Genomic DNA, 20,457 nt, shown 5'->3' with positions numbered 1-20,457 from the left:
GAAGGCTCCTCCCTCTCCCCCTGTCCCTCCACCGCCCCGCTCTCCCCCGTCCTCAAGAAGAAGGGCGAGTCTTCAAAGTCCCCGACACAGACGCGGATAACGTTCGCCGAGACGACGACCTCGGCCGAGCTCACCGATCTGGGCGGCTCGAGCACCCTGTCGTCGGCGAGCGCAAGCTCGAGCCGCCATCTGCGGTCCGACATTGACACCAACTTTATCCGCGGCGCGCCAACGCCGTACAACACAATGGCTGACTCGCAGCTGTTCGCCGAGGAGACGATTCCAGGAACTATCAACAGCTACGGTCCCATGGACGAGGACGACGGGCTGTACCCCGCCGGCCAGTCTCGGTTCATCGGGCAGCGCACGGATAACACGGTCTCGTCGTACCCTTACACATTGTCCTCGACCGCGAGCCACGACTACATCCCCCAATCGACGCGTCCGGTCCCTGCGCCACCGCAAGTCGCAGACTGTCCGGCGGGCAACCCGGGAGACGTCGATGCTGCCGCCTTCATCCCCCTCGAGGCTTCACGGACACGCGCGTCAGATACGCACTCGAAGCGCTTTGTCGCGCGCTTCCGCCGCCCCAAGGTCGAGTACAACCGCGACGCCCTCCGTCTCCAGCAGCTGGGCTACGACCCCGTCCTCGGCCGCGACTACACGTTCTGGTCCAGCTTCTTCATCTCGTGGATCAGCATCGGGTGTCTCCAGGTGAGTACTGGTGGGGCTTGGAAACGGCAACGACGGCAACGGCAGATCGTGACGGGTGGCTCCAGATCCCGTGACACCCGACCATCGGGCTCTTACAGCCGATCTACAGAAAAAAGTGAGAGAGCTGTGCTAACTCCCCCTTTAGGGCACCATCTTTGCCGTCCCCGGCGCGTACCGGTACGGTGGTCCCATGATGATCGTGAGTAACCGCGGCTAAAACTGGGCAAGAATCAGATTTGAGGCTGACACCGGGGCAGCTAGTTGCTTGGCCGATCTCGGGCATCTTGTCCATGGCGCTTGTCCTGGTCATGTCGGAGCTGGCGTCGGCGTACCCCGTCGCGGGAGCCATGACTTCGTGGTCGTGGAAGCTGGCTCGAGCAGGCGTAGGAGGGGAGCGGTACTGGGGGTGGGCCATGACGGCCATTGTCCTGGGTGGACACACTGGTAATGTAAGCTAACCCCTCCGTTTCGATAGCTGACAGCAGCTTGTATTCATCACTTGGCAGAGCACAAACGTCATTAAGGGAACGATGGGGCTCAAGAACGAGCACTACAACCTCGAGACGTATCAGCAGTTTCTGTTCTACCTCGCCATTGTCGCCGTTGTCGGAACGATAGGAAGCCGCGCCTGGGCAAACAGCCACAAGTACTGGATTGTCGCGGGCGTGTTTGTCATGGGCACCTGGCTTGCGCTGTGCATCGCGCTGGCGTCGACGGGTGTGGCTCATCGGTAAGCTAGCGTTGTCATCGGTACGAGCTCACCGCAGTGACTTTTCCACTTCTCAACCGATCTCTACTCACTTTACGAACACGACGGGATGGAGCATGCGCGGCTACGTATATCTGCTCGGGTGGCAGTACACGACAATCGCGACCGGCGCGGACGCCTCGGCGCACATGTCGGAGGAGACGCAGAATCCCTCGCGCAACGTGCCGAAAGCCATGACGGCGGCGATCGCAGCAACCTACGTGCTCACATACATCTCCATCATCCTTTTGCTTCTCTCCGTCAAGCCCGAGGACGCCGAGTACATCACGCTGCAGACGTTCCCCGTGGGCCACATTCTGATCAAAGCCATCAACTTTTCTGGCGCGCTCGCCATCTGCATCATCCTCATCATCGTGCTCTGCCTGCAAGTGCAGGCGCAATTACAGGCCGCGTCGCGGTTCACGTTCGCCGTCGCGCGCGACAACGCGTTACCCTTTTCCGACGCGATCAAGTACACGAACAAGCAAAAGCAGCCCGTGGTCGCGCACTGGCTCGTCGTCGCGCTGTGGGGTGCGTGCTCGGTGCTGATCCTGTTCAACAAGCCGGGGCTCGTGCTCTCGCTCGTGACGACGGGCGCGTCGTCTCTGTCCATCCTAGGCTATCTGATCCCCGTGGCGCTGTACCTCATGTCGAAGATCGATCTGGAGCAAGAAGGGAGAACCTCCTGGTCGCTGCGCAAGTGGTCGCGTCCCGTGGCGTGCGTCGCGGTGCTCTTCTGCGTCACCATCATCGTCGTCCAGACATTCCCGGGCACAAACCCAGTGAGGGCGTACAACATCTCCTGGTCCCCCGTCATCATTGCCGGCACGCTGCTCATAAGTTTCCTCACCTGGCGCCTGTATGGGCGGAAGCACTACTCCGGCCCCATTCGCGCACTGACCAAGTGGGAGACGGGCGTCGAGCTCGACCTCGACAGTACACTGCAGGCGTCGACGGGGCACGGGCGGAAAGTGGACGGCGACGGCGACGGCGACGACGGAGAGGGCGAGTCCCCAGGGACAGGCTCGGGATCGGAAAAGGATTGGACAGGCCCAATCCCCGTCGCTACCATGCCCGACCTGGCTTATTCGGAGGGCGGCGCGGCGAGTCTCAGTGTCGGCGTAGCGCCCGCCGAGACGGTGGACACGATGACGTCCCCGGGCGAGTGGGAACAGTTTGACTCGTCCCTGGCCCCGGGACACACGGACTCGCGGGTCTAGTTTCAAATCACCACTCATTTTATCTTTTTGGTTGTCGTATCTTTTGACGTCTCCCCCTCATCTGGGATCTCTGAGGTGTTCGGTAGTTTTAGTTTGGGAGTTTTGGTTTGGGCAAGTTTGGATTTGGGCAGTTAGGGCAGTGTAGTTTGGGCAGTTTTGGTAGATCCCTCCCGGGCTCATGTGTTCGCACGACCCGGGGAGATTGGGAGTATAGTGGGGGTTTCTATTCTTGTTGTACCACATTTATCTTCTGAAATGTATAAGACACACACACCTACACATCTAACGACGCTAAACGACGCAAATGAGCGAGCGCAGCGAGCGTTGTCGGACAGAGTGAGCCAAGTGATACGCTAGTATCCTATGTCCCCTGCGCTGCTCGAATAGGGCCAGTGGGCACCACGGGCACCACGGGCACCACGGAGAGATCTCGAGGATCATGGAGGAGGAGGAGACAATGCCACAGCCCCCGAGGCCCCGAGTCTATGGGCCAGATCTGGGATCCGTGCGCTCTTCCCATTCTTCGGGAGGAGACGTGAGCCGGTCAAAGTGACCATCGTTTTGCTTGCTGTTGAACTCTGTATCTTTCCTCAGGACTGACAGCAGGCCGCACTCCAGTCAACTCACGCCCACTCACGCCCACTCACGCCTACTCACGCCTCGACTGCCAACTTACAGTACCTTCTGCCACTCACCGCTCACCGCGTCCCTGCCTCACATCGCTCACTGAGTGAGTCGAGTGAGCCACGCGCTTCTGTCCCCCGCGAGAGGTCCCCACGCCTCTCGCCTCCAACTCACAGGTCCTCGTCCTCTCCCCTTATCTCCTTGTCACGTTTGCTCTTGGATTCACCGCGACAGCTTAGACTGCCTCCTACTGCCTCGCCCTCGCTCGCTCCACTCCCTCGTGCTCCCTCGTGGCCAAGAAAAGAAGTCATATCAATACAAGCTACCTAGGTAAATACGGTAAATGTGCGCGCGTGCAAGAGGTTGGAGGTGGAGGTGGAGTGTTTGCGAGAGAGAGAGAATTAGAGGCCCAGCTCCCCAATAGCTGGGAGGGCGGGGAGGGTCGAGATGGTGCTGCGGCTCGTGGACTTGGGGTCGGCCTTGGCGAACGGGTCGCTGTCGCTGAAGGGGTCGCCCTTGTCCTCGCCTGCAGGGCCGTTACGGTCATTCGCCTTCACGTCTCCATGGCTGTAGCTACGGTCGACGTGACGGCGGTCGGCCTGGCGGCCGACCCTGTCGAGACCACGCTACGGCCTCGAGCTCGGGATCGAGTGGTAGTTCGGGGGGATCTCATTCTGGAGGTGTTCCGGGGCGTCCTCGAATTCGTTGCCGTGGCCCCACGACTGGTTCGAGGACATCATGCCCGGCCCGGGCGTGCGGCGGTGCCCGTCCTGCGACATGAGCGCGTCCTCGTAGACGCTGCTCAGGGGGCGGCTGGACGTGCGGCTCGCGGGGCGGGAGTCCGGGCTCATCGGGGCGGCACCCGCTCGCGCGCCTTGGCCTGGGCTGCGGGCGTGGCAGAGGCGTAGTCGTCGTGCGAGATTGCATTGCCAACGCCGGCTCCGGCAGCGGCACCAGTGCCCATGGGGCCGTAGCCAGAGTAGTCCGAGTAGCCCTGGTTCGGGAAGTAGTGCTGCGCGTCCGGCATCTGCATCGTCGGCTGCGTCGTGTACGTCGCGCCGTAGTGGTTCGGGTTGTACCCGTCGTCGGCGTAGTTGTAGTCGTGCTGGCTCGGCTCGTAGTTGTAGTGCGAGTGGTCCTGCGACAGCGCAGCGGCGGTTCCGGCGCCAACGCCCGCGCCAGCAGCGGTCGTCATGGTCTGCTGGTCAAAGGGGTACGGCTCGATCGTCGGCGCCTCGGTCGAGGCGGGACCGGGAGAGAGGTCGCCGGCCATGTCGAGCGGGTCGGCCTGCGAGTGACGCGTCGAGTGGTGAGGGTCAAACATCTTGTCGTCAAACGCGACCTCGTGCCTCTTCCTGCGGCGCCAGAAGAGGAAGCCCAGAAGCGCAGCGAGAACGAGCGCACCACCAACACCACCGACGACACCACCGACAATCTTGCCCGTGTTGCTGCTCTTGTGGCTCTTGTTCTGGCCAGCAAGGGTTGGGACAGCCTGCGTGTTCGTGACAGTCTTGTAAATGACAGACGAGCCGCCCTGCGCATTGGTCACAACCTGGCTCTCGGTCACGACGGCGACAGAGTGCGAGGTCGACGGCGTAGCCGAGCCAGATCCGGCGTTACCGGAAGACTGACCGCCCTCGGACGACGTCTGGGCACCACCGCCACCGTTGTTGTTCTCCGACGACGACTGACCGTTGTTACCACCATCGGTGCTCGACTGCTGGCCACCACCGTTGTTGTCACCACCGTTGGACGACGAGGGCTGCGGCTGGCCACCGCCGTTGTCGGAAGGCGTAGGTGACGGCGACTGGTTACCACCACCGCCATTGTCCTGCGACGAGGTCTGGCCAACACCACCGCCGCCGTTGTTGGACGAGGTCTCACCGCCGCCTCCGTTGTCGGAAGAAGGCTGAGCCGAGGGGGTCGACTCGCCGCCGGACGAGGACTGCTGGCCACCACCGCCGCCGGGGTTGCTGCTAGGCGAGGGCTCGGGCTGCGAGGGGGAAGGAGAGGGCTGACCACCGCCGCCCTGGGACGTCGTAGGTCCCGCGGGATCAGAAGAGGGCTGCGGGCTCGGCATCGTGCGCGAAGGCGACGGCTCACCGCCACCACCGCCCCCGTTCGAGGACGGGGTTACCTGGGAGGGCTCGGAGCCAGTGTCGGCTGCAGATGATGTCGGAGGATCCGGGGTCGCATTGGCAGAGGAGGTAGGAGAAGAGGGGTCATTGCCAAGGGGGAGGGAGTGTTCGTTGGAGGCCATGGTCAGCGACGTGAACGTGCGGGGTCGTGAAAGAGTGTCTAAAGTCTGCAGTCTAGCGTCGGAGAGGGGGAAAGAAGGAACTGTTGTTCGGAAAAAGAAGAGGCTGTGTTCTAGATCGAGATCCCCGACTCGGCCGTCAAGGAATGGGGAGAAACGAGCGTCTCTGGAAAGAATGGGATGAGATAAGGAGGGTCAGAGAGCGGGGTTGGCGAAAAGTCGAGTTGCTGGAAAGGCACAACGACAGTTCAAGCGTGGGAGACGATGCCGATAAGAGGGACTGAGGGACGGCCGAGCAGTCGAGGAAGGATGATCGGGGGAAAGAGAGTACGAGGAACGACAGCTCTGCTCGAGATAGACGCGGTCTGGATTTCTGGAACGAAGGACAAGAGTCAAGTCTCAAACTCTGTCTCGCCTGGCGACCACCTCTTTTCGGTGGCAGAACTCGGCTTCGGTTCGGGGAACGCAGACGCGTCTGCGGAGCTAAGAGCTAAAGTTGGGTGTGTGTGTGCGTGGGTGTGCGTGGGCTCGTGGGGGGTCCTCTTCGCTGGAGACTAGGTTGTGGTGTATGTGTGTGCTGTGGATAGTGTGTGGAGTGTGGTGCTAAAGAGACTGCTACGACTGCGGACTGGACACTCTAAGGAAAGCACTTACGAGGGGGGACCGCAGCCATGGTTTGTGGGTGCGAGGAGGGTGATCGGCGAAGGGCAGTGAGAAGAAGGGGGGGGGGTATGGAGCGGCGGAGAAATGAATGCGCGAGTGCAAATGCCAACCAAAATGCGAGGCCGTGTGACCTTTCGTTCAGGTGGGTCTGCGATTCGGGGTACCGGGGACCGGGTTCGGTTCGGCAGAGTTAAAGAGTTGGCTGCGTAGACGTCGCGCGGAGGGACTGGGGTTGGGCTGAGCTTAAAAACACAACAACAGCGTTGCGTCTGCGTCGGATCCGTCGAAGATTCAAAGCAAAGCAGAAGGAATGAGAGTTGGAGGAAGGTGACTGGGAGAAGAGGTGGAGACGAGATTGTGGTGATGTGCACGACGCAAATACGGGTGAGTGACCCTCGTTGAGGGCTCGAGGGGTCAGCCCCCCCCCCTTCAGCCAAGCAGCCCAGCTGGGGGCGCAGCTGATGGAGCAGGCGTTCAGTTGGCGCTGTGGTCAGCCCAGGAGATCCCTTCGGATGCATCGCAGTCAGCCAATGCAGCAAGCAGCAGGGGACGGCAGAACCAGGCGAAGAACAGCGAGCTAGCGAGGGGAGCATCAAAACATGGCCCCTTTCTGGCCCTGCTCTGCAACCCTGGCATGCCCGGCACTGTCCCTGGAACAGGGCGCAGAACCCAAACATTCTCTCCTCGGCCTTTGTCTGCGCCCAACTACTTGGTCATTAGGATCTGATACAAATTTTTCATAGCCTCGAAAAACTTTCTTTCACCCATGCCCTAATGGCCTAGTGGACTGTGTAATGGCCCCTCTGGTCTCTGGTCGATCACGACAACACAGGGTTCCTGTCGCCCCCTTCAGCCCTGTTCATTTGGCGCCGGTGCTAGCATCAGTCACTTTGCTCTGCTCTCGTGCCCCCTTCCACCCATCTGCAGACAACGCCCCCCTTAGCTCCACCCCTGCTGTGCCCTTACTGTTGCCCCTTTATGCCCGCTCCCTCGCCAACTGGCAGCAGAGACAGCAGAGACAGCAGAGGAAGCGCTGGATGCACCAGTCTTCCGGTTTCGCGGTGACCCCTTCGGCACCTCTCTATCCGCTCTGCGTCAAGGGAGTGGCTCACTTCGTGTCGCACAACTACGGGCACAAACACAGCTGCCAGCGGGCTGGCATGGGGAGAAGAGGCTTGAAGCGTTAATGAAACATTCCACGTGTTCCCGCTCCCTAGTCTCGCCTCTCGCTTGAGCCACAGCCACCAATGCCACCAAACGGCACAAGCGCTGCCGCTGCCGCGCAGCCAGCGACGCGCGACGATCCTGCGTTCCGTCCGCACAGACAGTTGATCCACAGCGATCCGATCCGTTCCTAGCTACCGACTTGATGATCAGAGCGATGTGCATGTGCTCATCCAAAGTGCGGCATGCTCACATATACATCTACGACACTATGCTAGAGAAATGAGGTTGGATGGGGGCTTGGAATGCTGCTTCTTCTCGGGACGTGACGCGTCGCGCTCGCTGGGTGCTTTGCGCTACGGCTGACGCACACGAGCGTTACTACTGCGCTCGATCACCGTTCGCTCACTCGCTGCCACCACTGCGAGGCCGCTCACGTGCACACTGTGCTATCCACGATACAGCGCCGGTCATGCCATGGCACTCACGCTGCGATCGCTATCGCTCGCGCTGCTCGCGCTAGTACGGCAACGACCCGTCCGTGCGCGGCCGTTTGTCTCTGCCGCGGGGCTCGCCCTGGCTCTGCCTCTTATGCGGGCCACCAGCGCCGCCAAAACTCGGCGCTCCCCCGGGCTGCCTGCCCCCCGCCAACCTGAACGCTGGGGCCGGGACACGCCCCGTGTTCGGGTGCCGGCGAGCTTGAACGGAGGCGGAGGTCCCCGCCCGCCGCCCTGGTGACCTCCCGGTGGGCCATGGCCCTGGCCGCCCATTGGGGGACCGCGGCCGTAGCTGTTTGGGTGGTTGCCTCCGTGGTTTGGACCGTGCGGACCGCCCATGTTGTTGTTGAAGCCCGGGCCCGCGTGGCCCATCGCCATCGCTGGCACCGCTGGCGGCATGTAGCCTGGCGGTGGGCGGTGTTGCGGCTGCTGCTGCTGGTGCATGTACTGCGGTCGGGGGTGCTGGCCCTGGTATCCGTGTCGGCCGTGCTGGGGACGGGCGTGCGCTTGCGGCGGCGGCTGGACCCAGGCGGGGTTCTGCGGCCGGCCCCGGTTGGCGGGAGCGCGCTCGCGGGTCGTCATTTCGTGACTTGACTCGACGACGGGGATGTTGCCGAGCTTGGCTGGCAGGGGCTCGCTCCAGAACCAGACGTGGTCGAGGGCATCGTTCGCCGTCGGGCGCTTGGAAGGGTCGAGCGTGAGCAGCTTCACCATCAGGTCCGCGCCGGCCCGGTCCATCTGCCACTTGCGCGCGAGGCTGAGCAAGTTTGTCTCCTTGTGTGTCTTGTCCCAGGGGTGGTTCTTCGCGTCCGGGAAACCAGGTAACTTGTCCCAGCCGGGCCAGACGCGCTGATTTGGTGGCTCGACGCGGGCAAAGATCTTGAGAAGCTGGTCACGGTCCGAGTCGCCGGGGAAGATCGGCTCGCGCAGATACATCTCGCCAAGGATGCAACCCATGGACCACAGGTCGATCGCGGGTCCATAGTGCACGTCGCCTAACAGCAGCTCGGGGGCGCGGTACCATCGTGTAACGACCATGTTGGTATACTCGTGCTTCGAGTGCTTCGGGAGGGGCTCTGTGCCGAGCGTTCGGGCAAGTCCAAAGTCGGCGATCATGACGCTGCCGTCCTTGCCGACGAGAATGTTGGCCGTCTTCAGATCACGGTGGATGATGTTGTTGCCGTGCATGTATGCAAGACCTTGCAGGATCTGGCGGAGAAGAAGCTTCGCGACAGAGTGCGTCATGCGGAAGTCCTTGTTTAGCAGCAGACCACACAGATCGTGGTCCATGTAGGGGAACACCATGAAGACCTCGCCACGGCACATCGGCTCGCCGGGCATGAGCTGCGTCTTGTCCTTCTTACGCTGCACAACCATGTCCAGGATCGGCACAACATTCGGGTGTCGCAGCTCCTTCAGGATCTTGATTTCGCGCACAGTCGTGACGCTGACGCCGTCGCGGGGGTTGTGCGTGATCAGCTTCTTCAGCGCGACCTTTCGTCCAGTCGTCCTGTCCGTCGCCTTGGTCACGACTCCGAATGTGCCTTCACCGAGCTTCAGACCGATATCGTAGGACGCGAGTGTTGTGACGCCGCGGAACTTGCGCGCGTACACGTCCTGCTCCTCCTCCGTCGACCGCATTTTGAAGTGCTTGAGTGATGGTGGCTCACGGGACGGCTGAGGGGTAAGAGCCCGTGGGGTAGACGTCGACTCGTTCAAGTTTCGGTTCGGGGCGTGAGGGCGCGGCGCGTATGCCTTCTTCGTCGGCGGCGGGGCGTCCGGCGTCCCACTTGGGGTGTCGCTCGGTGGTGGGGGAGGGGCACCGGGAGGCGGAGGCGGAGGCGGCGGTGTCGGCGGGCGACCGTTTTTGTCCTTTGTCGGAGGAGTAGGAGGACGAGTGTGCGAAGCAGACTCCTTGGGTGGCGGAGTAGGAGGCCTATGCGAATGCGACGCTTCCTTGCTCGTGCCGTGGCGAGGCGGTGGGAGCGGTGGGGTCGCCGGGCGAGGCGGCAGGTGCGCGTGCTTCACAGGGGATCTCGATCTCCGTCGCTTAGCCTCTCCTGTCGGGGAAGACGGCTTATCAGCCTTGACTGCAGGCTCTAAGATCTCGCCATCCTCGTGCACCTCTCCGTCCTCGCGCTTCGAAGGCGACGAGCGGCGGTGATCGTGCCTGCGGTGGTCGTCGCGGCGGTCGTACCGTCGGTCGTCCCGGTATCCTCCTCGGCGGTCGTCCCGCGAGTCTCGGTAATCGCGCGGATCTCTTCGGTGGTCGTCGTAGCGGTCATCGTAGCGATCACGGGGAGGATACCTGTCGTACCGCCCTCTGTCGCCGCCGTACGAGTCGTACCGGTCGGCGGGGTGACGTTCCTTCGACGGGGACGCCCTGCGGTGCTCGCGCTCGCGGTCGTCTCTCCGATCGTCTCTGCGGTCATCCCTCCTGTCGTCCCTTCGGTCATAAGCCCGCGGCGACCTGTGTCCGTTACGGTCGCGGTCCCGAGCTGGGTCTAGCGGGCGCGGAGGAGGGTCTCTGCGGTCGTGGTCCCGGCGATGGGGCTCTCCCCGCTGATCGCGAGCGTCTCGCGGTTCTCTGTCCCTCGAGTCCCGTGGCGGCTCCCTCGGTTGCCGATGGTGATCGGGTGGATGGGCATCCCTCGGCGCCTGATCCCGACTGGCAGAGCTGCGGATGTGGAGCTCTTCACGCGGCGCCGAGCTGGATTCAGCTGGCCGTGGCGCCTTGTCAGCATGACCCCGGATGTTGAGGCCGCCGGCGGCATTCTGCCCCGCTCCGGGCGCGGAGGACAGGCGGCTGGCGAGGTCGTTCTTAACGGGCGAGGAGTGCGTGCCCGGCTTGGGCGGCAAGCCGTTCGTCCCAGGCGGCGGAAACATCCTCGGCGTCGACGGACTGGAGCGTAAGGAAGGTGCCGGGAATTCTCAAGTCGTGCCGCAGCCAGCCGGTCAAAGCCTACTCGTCGAGGGGCGGCACCTTTGGAGAGACCAGTGTCAACAGCTTGGGAGTAGGTCGACGGGAAGCGCTTGCGGGAGCCGGCTGACGGAATCCGGTCTAGATATGGACAAGACGGGGGAGTAACAAGGCGAGCGGATAGAAAGAAAAGAGAAGAAGGACAAAGGGAACGCTTGAGACAGGGTGATGGTCGAAATGTCAACCGCAGGCGAAAGGTGGTACCGCGAAAGCAAAGCGACAAGCAAAGCAAGAATGACGGCGGCGAGCGGCGGCAAAGTGAATTTGAGTTCGGCTCAGGAACCTAATCGCGCATTACAGCGCACTAGTCATGGAGATACCAGCGGTGTTAGGCTGTGCCGCTAGTCGCCTGCCAGCCTGCGATTGTCTGCGGTGTGCATGGCAAGCTTGTCGATCTGGCCTTTTGTGTTGGTGCATAATGCGAGATGAGAAAACTTCGAGTGGCGCAGCTTCCGCGCAATGCACCCATGCGGGTCACTCCGCCTGTGCAGCATCAAAACGTGCCTCAGAGATTACAGGGTTGCATTTCCTTCTATAGTACGCCGACACTTCTGACTTAGGCGCTCATGACCTCGGCGTCGCTGGGCGGCAGGCCCGAGTCGACAACCACATCGTCGACATCAGGCGGGGGCAGGAGCAAGTCCTTGACGCGGCGGTGCGCGCGGCGCGCCTGGCGGTGTCCCTCGTTGAAGCCGATCATGCGGGCCGTCTCGGCCGCGTCGGCAAAGTACGTTGACGCCGTGTCGGCGTCGTCCATCATCTCGGCAAGCATGCCGAGGTTGTACTGCGCAACGCTCTTGGCGCGGGCACACAAGGCCTGCGTGTCGTCGCGTGGGGCGCCGTCCTTCCAGCCCTCCTTCTGCTTGACGTCGTCGACGACCTTGAGCGCGCGCTGAGACCAGGACTTGGAGATGTCCACCTGCTTCTGCTTGCCGGCGGGATCCGTGGCACGGGGCTCGGTGGCGTAAGCCGAGATGTTCGTCATGACCTGGCAAGGTCAGTTTGAGTAGCATGAGGAGAACTCACTTGGGCAGCCTGACAGAGGTCCGAGGAGGAGTGCTGTCCGTCGGGCGGAATCAGGATGGACAGTGTCTGCAGCAGCAGCTGTCCGGCGAGGTCGTACCTGCTGTCGCGGGCATAGACCTCAGCAAGCGTCTCCATAGTGATAGCCAGACCGCGCTTGTCACCTTGCCGCCATACTGGATCTCCTCCGACTCGTCGTGAGGCAGCTTGACGTCGCGGCCAGCGACGACGGGACGCTTGGCGGTGAACTGGCCCTTCTGCTCAATCGCCTCGCCACGGTCTCCGTCATAAGCCGCCGTCTCGCCAAGACCGATGCGGAGCATAGATGCCAGCGCGCCAGAAAGGAAGTGCTCGGCAGCCTTGTTCCAGTCCTCAGGCTTGCGGACCGCGTCGGCCTCTTTGTCTGAGTCGGTGGGGGCGCCGATCGCTTCGTCGACCTCCTTCGTCGCCTGGGAGGGATAGGCGGGCGGGTTCTTCATGGCGCCGAAACCGGCAGCGAGGGAGCCGAGCTTCTGCGACAGGCCGATCGCGCGATGGATCTCGGCCGGAGACAGGGCGTGGTTGCCAGCCCATCCTCCCGTGGGCGGGGGAACGGCAGCGAGCGGCCGCGGGCCGAACAGACGTAGAGCCTTGTACAGCTGCACGTAGGCGCGGAGGGGGTAGCCAGCCTCCTCGAGCATGGCAGCCTGCGTAATGTAGATGCCCGACACCTTGAGGAGCGGGTCGGGGTCCAGGTCGCCGGGGTACAGCGCATAGCACGCCTGCAGCGCCTCGTTGAAGTACTGGTTCGAGCTCTCGTAGTCGCCCTTGTTGCGCGCCTTGAGGGCCTTCTTCAGCGGGTCACGGACTGACTGCGGCCAGATCTGGAGAGCGTACCACCACTCAAGTCTGCTGTCAGCTAATGCTCCGCCGCTTGCAAGCTTACACTCCGTAGATCGTCATCAGCAGGCCAACGCCGATCAGCACTGTGAACAGGGTCGAGTTCTTCATGCCAAACTTCTTCCCGTCACCCTGACTCGGAGGCGGAGGGGCCTGCGGCGGCGCCTGTTGTTGTCCAGACTGTCCTGACTTTGCGTCAGTGGCATAGTTCGCAGCAGCCTGGCGGAGGAGCAGCGATGACGGCACGGCCGTCTGGGGTCGACTTCCAAGAGCTGTCGGGCGAACGAGAGTTGCGGCGGGGCGCATGCGGGGTGCGGAGCGCATCGCCAACCGCAAAGAGGCGGCTCGCATGGTCATGCTCATGGTGGCTGATTGTTGATGACCTTGTTCGGAGCAATGTGGAGTTGTGAGACAAGCAGCGGAGAGCGGAGAGGGTGAGATACGCGTGCCGATATCTTCTCTCCGTGTGTTCGCCTGTGATTTCTCTGAGCAACCCGGTTTCGATGGACGTCGCCGAGACGATTTGCGTCATGGCTTGCCAGGCCGGTGCCTGGATCCTGGGACCTCCACTTTCCGTCGCCACGGCTGTCTACGAGGTTCCGCCGGGTGCCGGTTGTGTGCCCACCGAACGGCCCACCGAGCAAGCACGATGAACTTGCCAGAACGTGAGGTGCTTTATGACGATTGTCGTCCGAACAAGGAATCGAGGTACACTGAGAAAACGCAAAGGCACTCGGCTCAACTCACTCTCGGCGACAGTTCAAAAGGAACAAGGACAGACTACTGGGAACACCTCTTACACTACCCCGCATTTCTTGAACTTGGGCAAATCTCACCACAATGTCGAACGACCAGGTCCCCCTCATCAAGCTGAACGACGGCAACAGCATCCCCGTCGTCGCCTTTGGTGAGTGCGAGACGAGTGTGGCAGAAGCGTGCAGACAACCATGCCACACGAGCAGGCTGCTGCGCGGCAGTGCGCCATGTCTCACAGCCCGTGGCTCCGGCTCCGAGACGCACAACTGACAGACAAGGAACCGGCACCGTCCTGTACAACAAGGACTGCAAGGACCAGGTTATCTCTGCGATCTCGGTCGGCTTCAACTCGCTCGACGGCGCCCAGGTCTATGAGAACACAAAGTACATCGGCCAGGCGATCAAGCAGGCCGCGGACGGGAAGAAAATCTACCTCACGAACAAGTGGGGCAAGAGCGGAGACTCGGACGATGTCAACGAGCCCCGCCGTGTGCTCGAGGGCATGCTCCAGGAGCTTGGCGTGAAGCAGCTTGACCTGTGTGAGTTAGGGCCGCGGTCGCCGTCAGGCGGCCAAGCGGCCAGGTAGCCAGGCGGCAGATCAGATGGTCTGACGATCTGCTATCAGTTGAGCGCAACACTGACAACAGACCTGATCCACTTCCCTGTCGTGAGTCACCCTCTCCGGCCGTCACCACGAGATGGAGTGGCGATCTCGGAGAGCGCACAACGGAGAAGAAAGACTGACCCCAGGTCTCGAAGAAAAACTCGCTCATCGACCAGTGGAAGGTGATGGAGCAGATCAAGAAAGACGGGCTTGCCAAGTCGATCGGCGTCTCCAACTTCCGCGAGGAGGACCTGCAGGCTATCCAGGACAAGTGGGAGATTCCTCCGGCCGTCAACCAGGTGGGTACTGAGGCTGGCAGCGGGCACCTGTTGTGGAAGTATGGACTGAGCCATCCGCCTGCTCTTCGGGCAGCTACGCGTGCAGAGCTCAACTGGCCGATTGGACTGGGCATGCCACGCTCGCTTGCTCGCTTCGCTTCGCTTCGCAGAACACTGACAAATCAGCTCGAGTACCACCCCTACGTCGCGCACGAGCCGCTGATGAAGCGTCTCCGCTCCCTCATGGACAAGCACCAGATCAAGGTGCAGGCCTACGCGCCCCTGGCGACGCTGCACAGCGCGGCCGGCGGGCCCGTCGACGCCGCCGTGGAGAAGGTTGCGATTGACGAGTTCAAGACCCCCGCCCAGGTCCTGCTCCAGTGGGCCGCGCAGTATGGCGGCGGAACTGTTGTTACGTGAGTTGGTCTTGGTCTTCCTTCACTGCTGGATATGGGTTGGGCTGGCTAGGGCTGACCTGGGCTGGCTTGGGCTGGCTCAAGTTGGCTGAAGATAACTGCGCCATCTGGCGTCATCGTTACTTCGGAGGCCCGGAGAGGGTCGGTGTTCCGTGTTCTTTATCTGGCTCCTGTCACGGAATCGGGCGCACGACGGTGTGCTAGATGTTCTTCTATATCTGGAGACCTTCTGGCGCCATCTGCGTTGCCTGGCGCCGATGAGCCTGCGCCGCAGTCTAGCCTTTCAGTTGCGTTCAGTTCTCGACAAGAAATAGATCGTGGCGTCGACGCCGTGAGGGCGGTGGAGCGAAAGGTTTATTTCTGGCACCAGACCCAGATCCCTCCTTTGTCCTTTCGTTGTCGGCACGTTCGCTTCTCGCTTCGCTCGCTTCGAACTCGGTCATTAACGCCCAGCACGACACGCAACCTCGACCGTCAGCGCGAGCAGCTCGAGGCGTTCACGAAGCAGAAGCCCCTCTCTGACAACGCCGTCAAGGAGATCACGGAGGCAGCCAAGGGCAAGTTCTACCGCAAGTACCTCAAGGTAAAGTCTGATGTTGGGGTCAGAACTGACGGTTACAGGAGAACATCTGGGACCACGCCAAGCCTTAAGCTCGGCCCTTGCTTCCTTTGGCGGAGTGTATATCCGTTGCTGTTCCCCAGGAACAATCAGACAATCAGAAGAGATGCAGATGCAGTCAGATTTCTTGATATCAGCACAGTAGAGTGGGGTAATATCGCAGGGTACTCTGTCGTCAGGACGCAAAGGTTAGTCACGGTCCGACTTCCGCTATTCCCAAGTGTCCGTCTACCCGCGGCAGTCAGCTACGCGCGAGTTGGCAATAATAGAACCATGCCGACATCTGCTAGACTGAGCGAACAAGCGACCGAGCGGGCGTGCGGAAGTGTATTCTCCAGCGCGGGTTACTTTTGTTGTTCGTCCCTTGTCCAGACCCGGCCGATAGCGAATTCAGCGAACATGCGAGTGTGCGAGCAAGGAACAGACACATGCGCACATCAGAGTCCGATCCAGCATCGCGGATTGCGGCATCGGGCGGCTTGTCCAACGAGCACCGGGTTCTCATAGGCTGAGCCGTCATGGAGCGGCGCTATTATTATACGCTCGGTACGCTCGGCGAGCCGTCATGCCATCGGAGTGCGGCATGGAAAGACGGGGCTGCGCTGATTAGCGTCGAAGTTTAAGTGTATGGAGTTGTCGAGAATAGAACGAGGCCCCGCTTGCTAATGCGTAATGGTATCTGTGTGTATGGAAGGGGATGAGGGCATGAGGGATTTTCGACAACAGCACCCGGGCCCAAGACTGAGGACGGCTTGGTACTGGCTGGCTGGCTAAAAATAAGCAGCAAAGAACGGGACCAAAGAGAGGATTGCTGCCTCGTGGGTGCCCTGATCTGGCGCGCCTCTCTGCCCCTTGTCGGGCGCCTTGGATGAGGCAGGGATGCTCACGCACCGTCTGCGTTGCGGTTAAGGCTTTGGCCCCAGCCCGAAATAGACCCTGAATTAGAGCGCTTGCATGGCGGTAGGGCGAGGTCGCCGACGCTTGCGCCTCCCTGACCCTGGACTCGGACCTTACGCCCTCCCCCAAGTATAGCCCTCCTGGCCTTGGTCCCTCGCTTCCCTGACGCCTTGGGCCCTGGGCCACACTGGGTTCAAGTCATCTGCTCCTGCCTCTCTGACAAGTCTGGCTCACTCACACTACTTTGCTTACCCATTTTCAAAATCCGTATTCGCGGATTTCACGCTCACACCCACGGTCCTAATCGCGCCTTATCCCCCCGCACCCTCTCACCCGACCGGAGCTTATACCGCCCATTAGCCTGTATAGCCTTGTCCCCCCCCCTTCCCTTCCCCGACGCCGTCGGCCGCCCATCCAACATACACTGCCCTCCAGAGCTAGCTCTACCCACTGCGCTCGCTCTGCACTCACTCGCTACTCACCCACCATCCTCCATCGCCATCCCATCTCCTCCTCAACAACACTACTCACCCCATCTTTTCTCACATCCTTACCCCAACCTCCGTCCCCGCCACTCTCTCGCCAGCACCCGCGCCGACAACGCACACCCCGACGCCCTCAGCTCGGCCCTGGCTTCTTTCCGTTCCTCGACTCTCCCAAGTCGCCGCCCCCTTCCTCACGGCACACCGACATTCACCGACTTGGCTCTTCCACCCGCCGTCCCGTTCACTCGTGACCGGCGCACACCCACACCGCTTTCCGTCCCCACCGCTCCGGCAGTGTTCATCGTTTCCACACGCGTCCCCCTCCCCTCCTCTCGACGCCCCCTCCCACGTCCGGCACGTCTTTCGCCCATCCAGCCCGCGCTGTACCGGCTACGTTACTGAATCCAGTCCCGTCCACTCGTCGCCCGTCTCTGAACCGGAGCTAGGTCGATTTGGAAGAGCACACAAGCAGTCTGGAGTCTAGTTTGCATTCAGACCGCGCGTTTGCTCACCACCCCGTCCTGTCCTTTTCGCCTAGCCTGTTTTGAGTCCAGCAGCATAACCCGAGCACGTTGCGCGCGCAGGACCCTTCCACCTGCGCGCCTCGCTCGCCCACTCTTCCCGTCGAGTTCGACACATCCAACCGTTTCCACCATACATATGCGATGAAACGTCGAAGATCCGCTTCGGACGGCCACCCGGGGCCACCGCGACAATCGACATCATCACCATGGCGTTGGAACATTGGGGGACCCATCCTCGACTTTGGCGACGAAGCCGTCGACGCCGGACCCTCAACACCCCCCTGCGCTTGTGATGACTGTGTCGCGCCCCGCCCTTCATCAACATATCGATCATCATCATCCTCATCCTCTTCAAGACGGCGAGCATCCAGGTCGGCCCGCGCGTCGTTCTCTGGCACCGACAGCGACGATGACGACCTTCTCGCCTCATCAACTTCAAATTCTACACCAGTGGCGGCAACGTCAAGACGGCGGTTGCGAAAACAGCGTGACAGTTCTTCGCGACCATGGTCCTTGATGCGCCCCCTCACCACCGCGCTCGCGCTATCGCTCGCGACCGCACCCCTCGCTGCTGCCGGCCCCGTACCGCTACCAAGTAGAAGTACGACATTGACAGCAGCAACCGACACTTCTTCTCCTCCCCCCACACGAACAATACAATCCTCCATTACCACCGCCCCCACGGATACTCCAACAACCGTCCCGACCAAGACACAGACCTTGCAACGACGAAAAATCGAGTCCGTTTCCCTGTTTGAAGAGCCGAGCCTCCTCCCCTCGGCAACTCTTCGCGACGCTTTCCGCTGAAGCATTACCATATGTCGTGACCCAGTCCTCTGACGGACGATGGTATCATGACCCACGGCCATGGTGGATCTACGGAGTGGTCATGGTAAGGACCCACTCTCAGAAACAATGCTGACAACCTCAGGAGCATCAAGAACCAGCCGCCCACTCGAACGACATGATCACGAACGAGCGCCGTGCCGCCGATGCCGATGCGAACGACATGATTGCGAGGGCGCAAACGACGGGATCACCGAGACCGGCCGACAAGTACTCGGTTGTTTCCTCCCTGCCGAAGGGATGGGGAGAGTCGAGGGTCGACCGTTCCGAGTTCTATCGTACACCGCTCATCGTCGCTGCGAGTGTCATCCTCGCCATCCTCATCGTGACCGGCCTCATCATCTTTGCGATCCAACGACGAGTGCACACCCGACGCAAGAGAAGGCATACGGCCCGAATGCGGCGCAAGGCGCTGGCGGCCGCGGGCCTGACGGAAGACGACCTGAAGGTTGGAGGCGAGGACGCTGAAGTGGCCTTCCAGAAGAAGCTGAAGGAGGTGGAGACTGCCTACGAGATTAAGCATCGCGGAAAGGCCAAGCACCACCGCCCAACAGCCATCGTCCGAACCAAGGTCCGGGTATGGCGCGGTGGAATGCGTAGACGGAAGCCGACGCCTGGCGACGAGTTGAAGCCTGCCACTTCCCCGACGGGCATGTCGACGGCCATTGTGCTGAACCAGAACGGCTCTGTTGTGTCTCTCGCGACGACCGCAACCGAGCGGACGACCTCGACTCGCTCGTCCTCACGATCGACCCATCACAGCCGCCTGTCGATCCACCCGTCCAACTCTCCGACGCCAAACACCAGCGATCAGGGCGTATCCGGTGCATCCGAAGGGATCGTGTCAGAATGCACGCCAAACTCGCCATCCATGTCGTCCAACAATGACCCGTCGCAGGGCAGCAGCGAGCCGACGCAGTCGTCCCCTGAAGTCGCTCAGAGCTCTACGCCGCCATCGAACATGCCGCCAGCGTACCGCCCCGCATCTGTTCGCAGCGTGGAAGCTGGTCCCTCTCGCGGTGCCGGATCTTCGCGCGGTCTGCGTCCTCCGCAAGTGTATGGTCCGCTCGCACCGGAGAAGAGGTCAGCTGGCTTCTACCCCGCGCCGACGACGCCGGACGCCGAGGAGGCTCAAGCCGTTGCGCAACGCGCCGACGCCAAGGCTCCGATCATCCCGCCACCAGAGGACGACGACGAGACGCGGATGCACGTCGCGACCGACGACAAGGGTGCGCTGGAGCGGATGCGCCTTGGAGCGTCCGCGCCTCCAGTCATGCGCGTCGAGGATGCCGACGGTGCGGGTCCCTCTGCGCCAGTGTTCGAGGTAGACGAGGCGGGCTTCGAGCGGCTCGAGGGCATCGAGGAGGCGGCGGAGACGGCGACAGCACCGCAAACGCCAGCCGCCACGACCGACATGCCTGCGCCTCCTACGCGTGTTCTCCTCCGCTCGCTGCGAACGTTCAGCGACGCGCCGAGCCGCACCGAGTCGTCCGCCCTCTTAACGTTGCCATCAACGCCAGCCGTCGAGCACGACTACAGTCTCACGCCATCTGCGCCCCCGCTCGGCCTCGGGCTCGAGCCCGACTCGCCTGCGCCGAGTGCGCCGCCGCTGGCGAACGATGATGACGACGGCGACCTGTACGAGGCCACAGCCCCTCCGGCCTCGGACGACGGCAGCGATGCAGGCGACGGCGAGCCGCAGCGGGACCCGACTCAGGCCACACTGACAGTCAACGGCCACCGCTTCCTGCCCGTCTACGAGCCGTAGGCAACTCTTCTTTTTTGGTTAACTCTTGCACCCCCCTTGCCCCTTGTCCACTCCCATCCCTAGAGCGCGACCCCAGCGCGCACAGCAAAAAAGTTGTTATCGTGTTTTGATATTGCACTTTGTATTCAGTAGGTAACAGTATGATTGCATTTTGTCATATTACAGAACGACGTCAGCGCCGCTACGTGCTGATTGCTGCGTCCAGCTGCGCCGTCAGGCGCGGTAGTTGCTCTATTCGGCCAAAGAAGGACAGAGAGGGTGCAGTAGTGGGTAGAATGTGTAAGCGGCGTCGTGTGCCACCCCTTTACTTTCTGACGTTTACGAAAGGGTCAATCCATCCCTGGATCGACCTACCCCAGGGCGAGGAATGAACCTCTTGGCAGCCCAAATGGGGTCACTCCGGCCTCGTGCTTCGGGGTACGATTGGCCGAGCTTCTGCGCTTCCAGCGCATAGCGCATTCAGCGCAGTCCTCGGCGTGCCCGGCGCGGCGTGCA

The 20,457-nt window shown here is 61.8% G+C and overlaps 7 protein-coding genes across 7 annotated transcripts; 3 read left to right on the top strand and 4 right to left on the bottom strand.

Moving 5' to 3' along the window:
• Positions 1 to 246: 246 nt before the first annotated feature.
• On the top strand, positions 247 to 2,682 carry A1Q1_04168 (amino acid/metabolite permease; the record flags this gene model as incomplete). Its single annotated transcript, XM_014322545.1, has 5 exons — positions 247 to 714; positions 860 to 913; positions 972 to 1,163; positions 1,221 to 1,444; positions 1,482 to 2,682. The coding sequence occupies 5 exons, from the start codon at positions 247 to 249 to the stop codon at positions 2,680 to 2,682; spliced, it is 2,139 nt and encodes a 712-aa protein (XP_014178020.1).
• A 1,471-nt stretch (positions 2,683 to 4,153) lies between these two features.
• Positions 4,154 to 5,566, bottom strand: A1Q1_04167 (uncharacterized protein; the record flags this gene model as incomplete). Its single annotated transcript, XM_014322544.1, has 1 exon — positions 4,154 to 5,566. One exon carries the CDS (start codon positions 5,564 to 5,566, stop codon positions 4,154 to 4,156), a length of 1,413 nt encoding a protein of 470 aa, XP_014178019.1.
• A 2,294-nt stretch (positions 5,567 to 7,860) lies between these two features.
• Positions 7,861 to 10,773, bottom strand: A1Q1_04166 (cyclin dependent kinase C; the record flags this gene model as incomplete). The annotated part of the gene is made up of 1 exon (XM_014322543.1): positions 7,861 to 10,773. The coding sequence occupies one exon, from the start codon at positions 10,771 to 10,773 to the stop codon at positions 7,861 to 7,863; it is 2,913 nt and encodes a 970-aa protein (XP_014178018.1).
• Positions 10,774 to 11,423: 650 nt separating this feature from the next.
• On the bottom strand, positions 11,424 to 13,132 carry A1Q1_04165 (uncharacterized protein; the record flags this gene model as incomplete). Its single annotated transcript, XM_014322542.1, has 3 exons — positions 11,424 to 11,855; positions 12,055 to 12,810; positions 12,857 to 13,132. 3 exons carry the CDS (start codon positions 13,130 to 13,132, stop codon positions 11,424 to 11,426), a joined length of 1,464 nt encoding a protein of 487 aa, XP_014178017.1.
• A 477-nt stretch (positions 13,133 to 13,609) lies between these two features.
• Positions 13,610 to 15,474, top strand: A1Q1_04164 (uncharacterized protein; the record flags this gene model as incomplete). Its single annotated transcript, XM_014322541.1, has 6 exons — positions 13,610 to 13,676; positions 13,747 to 14,064; positions 14,173 to 14,192; positions 14,285 to 14,823; positions 14,908 to 15,406; positions 15,445 to 15,474. 6 exons carry the CDS (start codon positions 13,610 to 13,612, stop codon positions 15,472 to 15,474), a joined length of 1,473 nt encoding a protein of 490 aa, XP_014178016.1.
• A 1,858-nt stretch (positions 15,475 to 17,332) lies between these two features.
• A1Q1_04163 (uncharacterized protein) lies at positions 17,333 to 18,217 on the bottom strand (the record flags this gene model as incomplete). Its single annotated transcript, XM_014322540.1, has 1 exon — positions 17,333 to 18,217. The coding sequence occupies one exon, from the start codon at positions 18,215 to 18,217 to the stop codon at positions 17,333 to 17,335; it is 885 nt and encodes a 294-aa protein (XP_014178015.1).
• Positions 18,218 to 18,312: 95 nt separating this feature from the next.
• Positions 18,313 to 19,962, top strand: A1Q1_04162 (uncharacterized protein; the record flags this gene model as incomplete). The annotated part of the gene is made up of 1 exon (XM_014322539.1): positions 18,313 to 19,962. The coding sequence occupies one exon, from the start codon at positions 18,313 to 18,315 to the stop codon at positions 19,960 to 19,962; it is 1,650 nt and encodes a 549-aa protein (XP_014178014.1).
• Positions 19,963 to 20,457: the final 495 nt, after the last annotated feature.

The sequence above is a fragment of the Trichosporon asahii genome, assembly GCF_000293215.1.
Source record: "Trichosporon asahii var. asahii CBS 2479 unplaced genomic scaffold scaffold00070, whole genome shotgun sequence".
NCBI lineage: Eukaryota > Fungi > Basidiomycota > Tremellomycetes > Trichosporonales > Trichosporonaceae > Trichosporon > Trichosporon asahii.
Note: the sequence above shows the minus strand (reverse complement) of the source record. Positions and strands in the feature narration are given on the sequence as shown.